Source organism: Osmia bicornis, chromosome 2 (genome assembly GCF_907164935.1).
Source record: "Osmia bicornis bicornis chromosome 2, iOsmBic2.1, whole genome shotgun sequence".
NCBI lineage: Eukaryota > Metazoa > Arthropoda > Insecta > Hymenoptera > Megachilidae > Osmia > Osmia bicornis.
The window spans coordinates 11,113,812-11,128,383 of record NC_060217.1 but is presented as its reverse complement, the minus strand read 5'-3'; the positions used below and the strand labels follow the sequence as shown (position 1 = coordinate 11,128,383).

Below are 14,572 nucleotides of genomic sequence, written 5' to 3'. Positions count from 1 at the left end.
ATTGGCAAGATAGTAATTTGAAACTATTGTTAATAATAATTAGTTTTATCATGTCTGACTTTACTTGGCCTTTTCTACTGTAGCGAAATTCGTCTCATTCTTCAAGCATTAAACAATAAGAAATATATTTTTATTTCAGAAATTTATCTCCAAAAAGATTGTACAATACTAAAATTTCGACGTAATATGAAACAAAATTTATAATTACAAATGTTTAAAAAATACAAGATCTTACGTAAGTAACATAATACAACGAAGGCTTGATTTTCCCTAAAATATACGTCTGCTCTGTGCTTCAAAGAAATCCATCGGCTTTAATATTTCATTCGATTAATGGGAAAATGAAAGTATCCTTTTCCCCAAAGCGTGACCGTGTCGAAAAATTATCTTCTATCACGATACCGTGTCGATCGATGAACGCGAGTGAAATTCAGTATCGTGGCATGATCGAATCACCCAAACGGTTTCCACGTCGGTATAATGAACATCGAGGGCCAGGTTTTGGGGTTGCAATAATTTATCGATCTTCATCGGCTGTTTTCGTGACGAAGTTAATTGCTACGACGTGTGATGCGTACACGGGGAATATTATTATAACAACGGCTAGGCTTTAATTGGACAGCCGTTTTGATTCGGGGATTTTCCACGCATATTTGACTACTTCGATGTTGGAATAGGGTGGAAGAGTTTTGTTCTGTTTGCGTTCACGAACCGCAGAGTTCGATGAAACATTGCGGTTTCATTGTTTCGACCAACCAATTTTTCGGGCTATTTGCAGTCCGATGGCTTATGAAACAGTTATTAAAACAATATCAGATACAAATAGACTCATAGGTATCGGTGGTTTATAGATTTGAGGTTGATTGATAAAATAGAAATAGATTTTCTTTTTTTGAATCGATTTATTTTTGATGAAATAATATTTTCATGTTTCTATTTATAAAATTTCGATTTTATCCCGATCACTATTTATGCCTCGTAAATATACAACGATGTCTGCTGATGAGCTTAAATAATTCATTATATGTATGGCAGACAAAAGCGTGGCGGGTTTATCTAATTATCGTGACAAAGAAAGACAGGAATCGACTTCCGGCACGTTTTTGGCTGAAGAATGTTGTTCTATTCCTCGCTAATGACAACGCAATTATCATAATTTATTCGTTGATTAATAAAACGTGACTTAAATAGACGTTTCTATTTATCGTTGATGTTTATAGAACGCTGTCATCGATCTTTCAAAGCAGTTTTTGTTTTTAGAGACGTCAAATTTAATCATTCACCGTCGAAGAAAAATGTAGGATGAATTGCGTTGAAACTCTCGAGGAAGTTTCGAGGATTGAAATGAGATTGGAGCTTTTGATTTTAAGAAACTCGAATAGAAAAGTTTCTTTTGGAACGAGGAAGAGAAAAGGAATTTTCCTTTTTTCGTGTGTTTTCCAATCGCAAAGTAATTTCCCTGTTGGGTTTCGTTCCAAAGTTATAAGCGTAGATGTTTGAATACTTGGAATAATTGACTAGATAGGAATTTTAGCGAAGTAAAGTTCGTTTTCTATGGTAAATTGACTATCATAGTAAAGTCAATCATGTCTAATAGACAAACTTGTTATTTTCAGTTATCAATATTATTTTAGTTAATTTTATTATCTTTTCAAATATTTGACTAAATTAAACGTTTAGTGGTGATCACCGAAGTAAATTGAATTTAATTGATTTAATTTGTTTTTATTAAATGATTTGAAATTGAGATGCTAAAACTAGTTCGAAATGGAGTCATAAAATTATAGGATCACAGAATCATAGAATCATAGAATCATAGAATCATAGAATCATAGAATCATAGAATCATAGAACCATAGAATCACAGAATCATAGAATCATAGAATCACAGAATCATAGAATCATAGAACCGTAGAGCCATCGGGTTATAGGATCACAGAATCGTAGAATTATAGAGACGTGGAATCATAGGATTTTAGAATTATGGAATTATATAATCACAGACCTATAGGATTATAGAATCGTAGGCTCATAGAATCATGTAGAATCATAGAATCATGTAGAATAATCACAGTATTCCTCCAACACAAATATTTAACCTACAGCTAAGTACACCTCGCAGCATGTGTATTTTTAAGAAAATTGTTTCTCTGGATAGTTTTTCTTTTCATTTGTCACGTCTAAGCATTTACAGCAAGGCTTTCTTTTAAACCATGTTTACATTGAAAGTTTGCATTTCTGGTCGACAGAACAGCTATTGATCGGTGTTTGTTAACGCGTGCTTATTCTGCGCGAACCCTCAACCAACTAGCACGATCGAACACGAAAGTATGTATTTTAACCTGTCTATGCTATTTCGTTAAAATGATGTGTATTTTTGACTTTTCCCACTTCTTTAATGATGTGTTAATGCTTTAAATTAGAGCCTGATTTTATGATAAGAGTGCTGACTGTGAGTTTCAAAAGTGCTTTACAGGTCCATGATTTTTTAACATTTTTTAAATTTGCAATATTTTATTAAATTAAAGTTGCTTAAGATCGCACAAAAATTTTTAAATATTATTCACCAAATTTTTCCTTCCACTATTTTTCTTTTCTCACGTAAAATTCTTCACTATACTGAAGTATCGCAAAACCAACGAAATAATAATCCTTCTGCCACAGGGAATTCCACTCAAGTTTTCATTTTACCTTTACTCCTTAGCTCCCTTTCTATTTCATCGTAATACAAGGTAAAGAAGAAAGTCACATTTCATTTTTCTACTCGGGTTGCTTTCTAAAAAATGTTGTATAATTTTCTAACCACTATAGTGATTAGTCATTCACACATAGATGTTTGATTACTTAGGTGCTATAATAATTAAATCAAATTTAGTAAACTGTTGATGTTAGGCGTCTCAGCCTTAGAATTCTTCGCTTGTACCTATACCCTCGGCGAATGAAAATCTGCTACCTCGAGGCGCTTCGCTTCTAAAAGCAAGCTTTAATCGCTTCATGCGTACTTGAAGATCTGATAGGTGTGTTTGTAGAGAAAACCGTGCGATTAATTCTTTTTCGCGTACTCGATGCTGAAACGAAGAACGTGATCAGGAAAGAATCAAGAAGGATTATCGAGTGGATAAGACGTGGATAAATTTCTTTTCATATTTGTTGTCGATACAAAAATAAAAATTAGAGGAACACGAAACAACGTATTAATTTATATTTCTTAACATTTTTCTCTAAAGTAATCTAATAAAATTCTTTTTCTGTTCTTCTGAAATTCTACCTCGCAATGCATGTTGGCAAAGTGTTACCGTACAAGACCCCTATCAAAGTGCTAGAGGTTCATCTTCAAAATTCAAGCGAACGATTCGCTTCCTAAATGATTCGCCAGAAAACGCAATGCAAAATTCATGCGAAACGACAGGAAACAACGCAGGGTCCTCGGAACGAGATCGTTCGTACGTTCCCTCGATAAACTTTATCAAGAGGGTATTATTCGACTGAATTTTATCGGCGTGCATGCAATAAAACGAGACCGTACAATGTGAATCCCTGTGATGGAAAGAAGAGGGCAACGTTTGTGCTACTTGTCCCGTACCCGCATGCAACACTGTTTGACGTGCGTTGAATTTAATGCCTACGGTACCTGTATCCGGGACGAGAGTGCTACCGCCTCGTAAACTGCGTAATGCACTTAAAGCCGTGCCGACATGACGCGCGATTCTGCTGGAAATTCGTCGATTCGCCGGATACGGTGGCGAGTTGCGCGCACATCCGATCTCCAATTGCGTTAACGCGTTGTCAGAATGCGGTCTCTTCGCTCGAACGGCTGCTTCAACCCGGAGAACACCGGATCGTCAATCCACGAATCTCTTCGAAGCTGTTTGATTGACGTCCTCTCTCATAGAGAATGGTTAATGATGTTGAGAGCTATTTTCTTTGGATTTAATCCTAGGAAGACCGGAATCTTCCATTAACGATTTTACCCTTATAATCAAATCAGGCTTCTTTGAAGAAAATATCCATAGAGGGGAAATAGGAATTCTTAAAATACAATATTAATTTTAAAAGTCATTTAGACAAAAAATTATATGATTTTTAATTATCGAATATTATAAGATTCAATATGTAGCAAAGTAATATTAATTGAAATTTTCGAGTATTTGGGAAAGACTTATATATATATATGGCGCCCCCTCCGTTTCGTTGTCATTTTCCCCGGGGATTCCTAGGGGGAAGGACGGGAATTTCGGACATCAGCAATTTCCTTGGGAAAGCTTGATTTAATCGTGAGTGTAGGTATATGTAAAAATACATAATTTTTGGGGAAATATGATAATATATTTTCAATATTTTCTAACTAGCGAAGAATTTAAAATAAAAAGCAGGAAATGGTGCTCGTTTAAAAGAACTGTTAAAATATTAATAAATTGTAAATGAACAGGATGAAGAATATTATTCAATTTAAACAATTAAGAATACATTTAGATTAGCGAGTAAGGAAAGAGACATTAGAAAGAAGAAAGGTCGTTTCCACTGAAAAGGGACCGGAAATGGTTTAAGACTTAGTGGAATTATGAACCAGAACATCTTCGTTACAGTTTGAAGTAGTTAGTTTTATTTAATCTCATAATATACATAGTTGGTGTAATTTACAATTATAATAATATTTACTATCAGAATTTCACAGATAAGCACCTTTTTTTATCGCTAAAACGAGCCTATTAATGATAAAATCTTTCAGTTAAAGTGGAGAATGTTTGATACTCTGCTGCATGTTAAATACGCGAAATTTAAATCGAATCAGTGACTCAAGGCTCGTACTTAACAGTGCTTATCATCATAAAATGCCGACAATATGTTTTCGTTTATCGCGAAATTTGCATCGACGCCCAGGAAACTTCACTCTCAATCAAATTTCATTTCCTCGACGAGCCACCTTCTTAACTCGATTATGCTTTAACATCGATCGTCTCCAGCCATAATAATCGTAACAATAATCCTCCACAAAAAGATCTTCTCATTTAATGTTTGTATGTCGCCAATCTGGCGATGCAAATCCTTCGGTGATCCTTAATTTCAAAGCGGATACGCAGAGTTCTTATTGAAAAAAAAAAAAAAAAGAAAGTGAAATCCTATTCGGTTGGATTCTCTTACTTACTTTTGGTATTACTGCTCTCAGGATCTTCGTTAACCCATTCCATATGATAACATCATAAGATATTCTCCACGGCTTAAACCTTATCTGATTATATCATATTTTTTTCTTAGTTCTTATAAGACGAAAGAAAATATTCTCAAAATTCCATCAGCATTGCAGCCAGTTTCATTAAGAGTTGAAGATGCGCTGTAACGTAGAGTATCAGTGCAATCTCAGAGATTTGATGAAACTAGGTACAGTGGGGTGAAATGTTAAGGGTATTTTTATACTGAAAATTGTTTATACCTGAAATCTTCAAACTGTATTAAATATAACAAACCAAGTTGTGGAAGACTGAAAACTTAGATGATTAGATGAAATCTCTTCAGTACCTGAGGAATCGTTGCTCCAGTTATTCCTAACTTTCTCATTGTGATCGTTACTAAAGAAATATTCATAGACGAAAAATATTAGTTTATAGCATAAATTTCAGTGAAGGTTGTTTAACACCTGGTTTTATCATTTTTTTTTGGATAGTCTTAATTACCTATAATTACCTAATAAGCAATAGGAAATTGTATATCAACAGTGTAGTGATTATTTAAAATTTAAACTGAGTTTGTTGAGCCTGGAGTGGGATTATTTAAATTTTATTTTATTTATCAATCCATCTCAACCTCCCCTTATCACATATGGGGTGTATTGTCATCACGAACAGGTGTTAACACACTTTACAAATCCCCTTTTTGTCTTCATTTTTATAATTATTCAATGGAATCGAATTGACCGATAAGCCCGATGGCAGGGAACGTGTTAAAGCAGTGGGATCTAAAGGGCTTTTAGTCGGTCCGCGTAGGCGTTGAGGTCGTCTTGGCAGCTTCCTTCGTTTCAGAGGAGAGGCGATCGTGTGACGGAAGCGGTCCGCCACCGTCGGGAGGATGTTACAATTAATGCTGACCGGGACTCGTTAGCACGTTTCCTTTTTCCCTGAGTCATCCCGATGGAAGTCATCGCCGAGGAACCGACGCTCGCCGGTTAGGGACTTTTACTTGCAAACGATCGTCTGGACGTTGCTTGTCATAACGCGACCAATCTTATGGAATACTGTACGCGATACTTGTAATAAAATAAGTTTATTTTGTGAGCAATGTGGAGGTATTATTTCCTTGTTGATTTATGGTGTTCCTTTCGATAGTGTATTGTGTTGATGTTAATTGTGTTCAAGAATAATTTTAATAATCGTAAGGTAGGTTTATAAATCTTGTTTTGTATTATTTTACTTTACAGTGGTTGGACTAATGTTCAGGAATTCAATGGTTTCTTATCTTTCGAATGAAATAATTCACATTTGTAGGGAAAATTATATTAAATAATTTAACTCAAATTAATTTTGTATAAAAGTAATCTGTTCATTCTATTTTCACTTCACTTATACTCAGCATTGTTCCCAGAAAGAAGTTTCTATAATTTATCAACGTTATTGTAATTATCTTTCTTCCAATTTTACCATAGAATGATTACGTATCTTGCAGTAATTTATCAGTGTTATTATGCAGCAATGCCGTTCTCTATCTTTTCTAATGGAAGTAATAATAATGAATGGCATTGATTAAGCTGAGAAGATGAATCATAAGTAACTCGAAATCTAATATTCTACTTTTTACCTAATTTCAATGAATTTTAACCCTTTGAATTTTTCAGTAGTATGTACATTCTGGTACATCAAATCCATCATATTAAAATTAAATATAACAGAATACAAAAATTTCAAAGTTTTCCCATCACATTATTCCTTCTCGTTGGTTTTAAAATAGAATTCTTCGCCATCCATCTCGATATTACTTATCTCGGGACCTGTCATTTCACAAGAGATCCCGGCCCTTCGAGAACACTCCCTGGGGTATATTTTTTTTTAATAACCTCAGCCTCCATCGAGCGTTCGTCTTATATTAAAGAGGTATCGACGAAAAGCAGAAAGATGTTGTGGCACCCTCGTTGCAAAACAGCAAAAGCAGCTCGTACAGAAAAGAAGTATCTCAAAGATGGCGAGAAAAGGTCGGGGGTTGAAGGTGGGTGATTGGGGTCACGTAGAAGAAGAAGAAAAAAACAAGAAAGGATCGACTTGCACGTAAACAGAAAGAGAGAGACCGGTGTACCAATGAGAAGGTGTTGAAATAAAAGAAACGAAAAGTAGTTGATCGTTTCACAGTTAATTAGATCCATGTAAGTGGGTCGCGCGGCGAGTGAAATTTCACTTTATTCCAAGTGTTTGCTGCTGGCTCTTTATTTTTCTTTATTTCCTTTCGGCGGGTGTACTATCGCTGGACCACGTAATTTGCATTCGAGGAAGCGTTCTAACTCGAGCTTAAGCTGAAGCACTCTCGCCACATCCTGGACAACGCTGAGCTAGTTGAATGCGCAATTATGCGGTCATTTAGTTACTCTGAAATATGTTTGCGAAATGGTCTCGGTGCGTTTGATACTTTCCACCGGGCTTTAATGACGCCATTCTTTTCTTTTATAAACCGCGATGTGCTACTTAATTGAGATGGAAATTATTATTTTTATAAAACCTGGCTTGTGAAAGCTTTGAATTAACAAACTTGATTTTTTATTATTGTCAATAATACAAATTTTTTACTCGAATAATCTTTGAAGGCACAAAATTATTTGTGGATCATAAATGTGTAGGAGAGGGGAGAAAAATGGCGTTTCGTCTCGGGATCGTCTGCCAGACTCGTCCAGTGGGGCTAACGACAGACGATTCCTGCCCCAGACACCTATCACTGTGAGCTGTTTATCCGCGGCAGACGCTATTGTAGGCGTTTAATGGAAGGGCGGAAGGGTAAAAGGGTTGGGGGTTTCGTCTTCTTTTTTTAACAAAAATCTAGACTTCTCTCGAGTAATTAATAATTTCCTCTTTTTGCAAGCGCTCACGTAAAATGACATGGTTAATATTGTTCGTAATCCACTAGCTAATATTGACAATGTTGTTTGCAAATCACGTTACATGTCTACGAGAGCATATTAAATTCCTCGAGCGAACAAAATGACCAGGCTTTGCCGACGGTTTCCATTCTTTTCTTCGTCACAAAGAGGGTTTACCCTGTGCGCGCCTTTGCAAGTCAGAAAATTGACGTTTCAATCCTCTTTTACGAAAATTCCTTTTCCATTTGTTCCTGTCATCGTCAGATGGCATTCAAGTATTCCTTTTCTTTTGTTAGCTATTCGTGGTATTACAAGAATTCATCGTGTCACTTCTTTGCACGTATTGCATTTAATTAAATATTATCAAAAATTTTCTTTCGAATAGTCTTTGGTGACATATTAATTCTAAGTCACGAATAAACTACCAGAACTGTAGAATATTGAAGTATATTTTTAACAAAATATAGAAATTTCAGAGTTTCAAAATTTATATTGATTCCCTTCAGGCAACTATTTCAAAGGAAACTAGGAATACATGTTCAATAGTCATTCGAGGCTGCTGTTTCGTCAAACAGCAGTTCAAAACCGTTTCATGTCAAAGCTTCAAACGTGAAATACGGTGCAGCTAAAGACCGAGGCTCGTGCGTTGCTGCGCGCGTACAAAGCTAAAACTATGCCTTTAATCCTGCTGGACAATCGAAAGGGCGATTTTTCAGGATTAACAGTCCAGCAATTGCGTAGGACGACCAGATTCCCTTGGCCTGGTGTACCTGTGTTACCGATACTGATTGCTTTACGGCAATTTCACCCTCCTCTGTTACCACGCCCACCCTTCAACCCCCTCGAACGTTTGATACATCTCGTTTGATTAGACGATACTCGGGGCCAATTTGCAAAGTTACTGCAACGAGATCTTTCGAGCGAGATACGGTTTCATCAGGATTCGCTCGATGAAACAGTATACGTTGTTCATTGCCAGAAGTGTTGGTCTGAAGTTAAAATAGTGTTTCGTTGGAGAAATTGATTTCCAGAAAATTTAATCGAACTCAATGTGCATTTTGTGGAGTTCACGCGAATATTTGGTTTGTTTAACTTTCAGTTACGTTCAAAGTACTACGATACAGTTTCAAGTAATTATTTAAAATTATATTGTCAGTATAATATTTAATCTTCTGACGGCGGATCATGGAGAGAGTCCCTATTATAATTTAATTTTGTATCTCATATTATTTTCATTTCCTAAATTTTACAGTGTTACTTTTAGAATTATTCTATGAATTTGTACATTTTAATTTAGTTTGCTATTTAAGAGTTAATTTAGAATCTTCTACCTTTTCTATGCTTTCTATTGTGTGTACAAATTAATTTTGTGCCTTTAGTGCCTTCAGTGTTACGCTTTCTTAATTACTATTTTAAATTTGAATATTTTATATAATATTTTAAATAAAAATTTTAAATAACAACAAAAATTACTTCAGCAATTGAAATTACTATGACTTTCTAAAAATAAATTTTCAATGAAAAAAAGAAAAGGCACAGAAATCACTTTTACATTTTATAATTATTTAATTAAATTGTATTTTTGGTACTGTTTATTGACCCCGACAAATCAGTGTGTTATATGGAATGCGAAGTGATTACATTGGGTAATGTCGGAAGGCATTGATTTCAGTTTGCAATTTTCAAAGGTGTCAGTATCGAGAACAGCTCGTCTGATATCTCGATTTTGAGGACTGTCCCGACGTCGACTTCGATCTTCTTGTCGATGTTTCTGACAACCTTCATTCGATTGTATCCATCACACCGAATGTCTTGTCACGTTATCATCTGCGAACAGTCTGATCCAATTAAAACCACCTGATTCTCGATTTCTGTCCGTTGACGGGACAGCTTCGACGTATCATGAATTTTCATGGAGATCTCGTGTGAGACGAACTGAAAATTGTCAGCTTCTACCGTTGGGTTACTGACTTTTATAACAGACTGACTTTGGAGACGCTCTAACCACTTAATCAAATACCTTTAACACAATTATAAGAAATATTTGCGAAAAATTTGCAAAAATCTTCCTTAATCTCTTATGTCCCTATGTTCCTCGGAATTGCTAAATTTTACTTTAGGGGACACTTTCGTTTGCCATTTAGAAAACAGAAAATTTAATAATTTCGTATTCCCTAAAGGAAAGTTTAACCAACCCTTAGAATTAATATAAATGATACCCAGTTTTAGTGCAAGTGTTCATATTTTTCTGATTTCTTGGAAATGTCAGAAACGAAAATAATAATAGAAGCCTACTTTATATTGCGAGATAGCAAGGATTTCAGTAGGTTCAGTCTGTGTGTCAGAATTTTGTCTCGAAGCCAAGGTGTAAACAGGGCTTTCAAAGCGAAATATACTTTGACGAGTATGTCATAAATATACGTCGACGAACGTATATATCTTTGTCGACTGACGTGAGCCACTGTTTGAGGTCACTGGTTAAGGGTGAGACACAGTATGTCGGAGCTTTTAATTTCCTCTGGCAACCTTGAACAAAGAAATCGTAAATTTCCTCTACCTATATGTCTTACCTGGGTGTGACATCCTTGAAAGGTAAGAACAAATGAACTATTTCCATGCTGTCAGATAAAGAATGAAAGTTGTGATACATTGCTTTCGATCTTTGATCTTCGGTACCAATTTCCTATCTTGAATATCTCTTTGATGTAAAATACAATAAGAAAAGAAATAAATTGGCGTATGACTTTGCCAAGAACAAGCGAATACATAATTACTTGTTTAACAAAAATTTACTTTTTTGCAATGAAATTATGAATTAAGTTATTTAATGTTTCATAATTGATTGATTGTACAAACAAAAATTAATAAGTACAGTATCGAACAAAGTGGGCTTAATTAGGCAAAGTGATGATAAAAGGGGAAGCAGGAATTCTCAAAATCCTAATTTTGTTGATATTGATAATTATAAGAAATATTTACAAGAATATTTTTTAATTTATTTCTTATGTTTCTATGAGTTTAAAAAAAATATATAATTTATAATTATTAATAAAAATATTGCAACGTTGCATTATATTGCATTATAATGCAACGCTGTACGTAGTTCTCTTCGTTCCAAATTTTCTCACTTGTTCCTACCTAAACCAACGTCAGCTTTTACGTTTCGCCAGAAAACTATCTATTCAATGTTCGTCTCTCGCAGCTTTAGCAAGGTTGTACCTTAGGAGCGGGGTTTTGTGAATTTTTCAGCAGCCAGCACTTTGCATGAATTCGCCAGCGTGAAAGTTCAGCCGTGTTGGCTACCCTGTAATCAGTTCGCTTTCGCTCGACATTCAGAAGTAGTAAATATTTTCTTTTTTCGTTTTTATATACGTGCGAAGCAGCACGTATACTTTACGTGAAATTCCAAACGCAAGAAGCCGTCCGTCCCGAACCCCGGCATTTGCCAAACGAAATTATCGTGAAGGATCACGCAGCCTACAATTCGTAATCAGTACACGGCCGAGTTCTAACCGCGAGTCGGTTATTATTTCCGTACGTGTCCAAAAATTAAAACGAATCGGCCAAGCGTGGTGCGTAGAAGGAAGGAGAGGCAGGAATTGCCAGCCTCCTTTGATGCAATGTAAAAATATGTATCCTCAAAGGATATCGTGTCGTCTGGCAATCATTTCATGAATTCAGAAACGGGGAAAGTGGAAATAAATGGACGAATGTGTTGCCGTTAATTATGTTGTGAGGTTTCAATCATTTTCGTGCCCGTAGTCGGCAAGTATAAAGTCTTCGTTTAATATTTAAGAATAAATCTTATGCATTTAAAATTCCTTACCTGATATACTTAATTTTGTACGTTCGTATTTTTAAACTGTTAATAACAAAATCTATTTTTATGAAGATAACAATTATTGCATACCCCTAACGTTATTTTAATTTTATTCCCTATTACATTGTAATTTTGTTGCATTATAAATATAGATAAAAATAATTATATTTATGTATTGTATTATTATAAGAAAATATTTATGTCAGTAATATAGGTAGCTATGGAATTATTATAAAAATTAACCGAAATGTTTGTTTGGCTTTCAGAATGGACCATGAGGGAGCGCAGAGCGAGCTGGTAGTAGACGAGCGGTCGTCCTCTCGGCTGGTGCCTCGACGGTCATCGACGGGATCCTGCAACGTTCAATCATTCACCCTGCAGGTGTTGCGCACGGCAGGTACGAGGTCGACAGGTGCAATAATCGGGGGTGACCCGGTTGTTGCCGCCGGGGCGGCGATGCGACGATGAGCTCGCCGAGGATACTGCTATCCCTCTACACCCGACCAGAGGTTAGTAACAATATTATCCATTCTAATTGAGTTCCCTATTCGTACAACTGCTAATGAATTATTTAATTAACTGTTTCTATTTTGGAGAAATGTTTGCTTCGAAAATTATCCAATGTAACTTCTGTTAGGGAGTTTTGATAATTAATATTATTCAGCGTTTCTAAATGAATTTTGAAAAGCTGGATCAATTAAAAATAAATTACGCGATATGATATATTGTAAGAATATGTAATTGGTTAGACAGTTAATTAATTTTACAGAAGTTGTTAAACGAAATTATAATATTGATCGAGGTAATGTTGTACAAATTTATTCTAATTTTTTTTATCACAAAATCATAGATCTTGTTATTCTGAATTTTTATTCAATTATAATTATCCAAATCAATTATCCTCCACTTCGTCGTGTACTGAATCTTTTTGAGTTTATGTTAATTTCCTGGATCTTTGTCCCGATGTTTGTCGGTCACCATTGACAAAACTCCCATGGCGTTCGACGTGTTAATTATTTGACCGATTTAAATTAGTAGGGTCAGCCAGTGGTGACCGAGCAAAGGTGTTAAGTAAGAAAGTCGAAAGTCTTAGGAAAGTCGAATAGTTGATCAAGAATCTGCCGGATGTTTTCGCAGCCCCGAGTAGTAGCAAGGCCGGGTCGCCTCGCAAGCTGTCACAAGGTCGTGTACAGAGGTGCGGAAGCCGGTTCAAGGCCGAAATTAGTTGCTTGGCCATGGACCTCGAGGCGAGGAATGGGACTGGTGGCAACGACGAGGAATACACGAATATTTACTTCATCGTTGGCGGTCGCAGGGAGAAGGCCACCTACAAAGCGGATCAGGTCACGGACATGGAGCTTAAGGGCAAGTTCATTTAATTAATTGCTCCTGTTGATTGAAGACGAATGATAATCGATGTCGTATGATTCGTCTATTTTCTTTTATCAATGAAGGTCAATGTTACGTAACGTTTAGGATGATACGTGATGATCAGTATCGAACAAATTTCAATTTTTTGTTGTGTAACAATTAATTAATCAATTTAACTTATTAACTGAATAACTGAATGTTGTTTGTGCAAGGTAACAAGTGGAAAGTTTAATTTTTAAAAATGAAACACTCGTGTACTGAGTAATCATAATTACAGTGTCTGACTACATATGGTTCTTTCTACTGTAGCAAACAACGTTTTAATTAATTTTCCCTAGTGAAAATTATTCAATTAAAAACGAAGGGAATAAATGGCCTTTCAAGTTAAATTATAATTAACTGCTTAACCCTTTAGTTTACGTTTTAACCCTTCCCAAAATAATCTACTTTTATACTTGTTAATTTGATGTAGGCTGTTTAATAGTTGCAATACAATGGTTATTGATCTGTGAAAGTTGAGTAATGAAAAGGCTATACCATTTCGATAAAACGATAAGATGACCCATTTGATTAGCCTGGTAATAAAGTAATTTTGCCACCTATTTTATTTGGGTCTATTTTTATTTTGGTATAATTGTTCAAAACTTGAGTTCATCAAACAAATATCATTCTCTGTAGAAGTAGAAATTTTAAATGAACCTTCAAAATCTTTCACTCTCACTTAAAATATTTTTTTTAAAGTTTCATAAACATTTTTAATAACATTTATATCATTAATTCCTGGGAAATACATAATATTTAAAGAAATAGTATAAAATTTGGGAAATAAAAATAATAGTAGGTTATAAAATTAAATTTAAATTATCATTGCCTCGGTGCTCCATTAACTGAGAATCAATTATTTAAATATTTCATTTATTATATTTTGGTAAAATTTAATTATCACCCAATTAAGCGAAATAAAGACGATCTATTACCAGTCCATCAGCTCAAATGTGAATGACAAGAAATGCTAATATTTCACCAGAATCGTTCTTTCAAAAAGGTAAAGAATTTTGAAAATTCCATTAAAAAGGTTATCGAATGAAAAGTTGTCCGCCTGTAACTGGAACGGTATTATCGATCGCTTAAAATCGAAAGGACGAGAGGAATCGTAACGAGTGCTGTCATCGTGAACGGAGTAGCTTCTTTTAAAAGCATTCCAAGACGTTCAAATGTTTCGATCGCGATCGGTTTGCTCTTACCGATTGGATCTTTTCATTCGAAGACATCTATTGAATCGGTCGTCCTCTCGATAAAGATTGAGATTGCTCGAATGCCCTATGCAG

The 14,572-nt window shown here is 35.2% G+C and overlaps 1 protein-coding gene across 4 annotated transcripts in view; it reads left to right on the top strand.

The window, feature by feature from the left end:
• LOC114871466 overlaps window positions 1-14,572 on the top strand; it is a 123,671-nt gene that overhangs the window by 71,356 nt on the left and 37,743 nt on the right. For all 4 annotated transcript variants that reach the window (XM_029177399.2, XM_029177400.2, XM_046290123.1 and 1 more), the window contains 2 exons: window positions 12,140-12,382; window positions 13,011-13,238. In XM_029177399.2, the coding sequence (XP_029033232.1) occupies window positions 13,109-13,238 (130 nt within the window). In that variant the 5' untranslated portion in view covers window positions 12,140-12,382; window positions 13,011-13,108. The remainder of the gene's footprint in view (window positions 1-12,139; window positions 12,383-13,010; window positions 13,239-14,572) is intronic.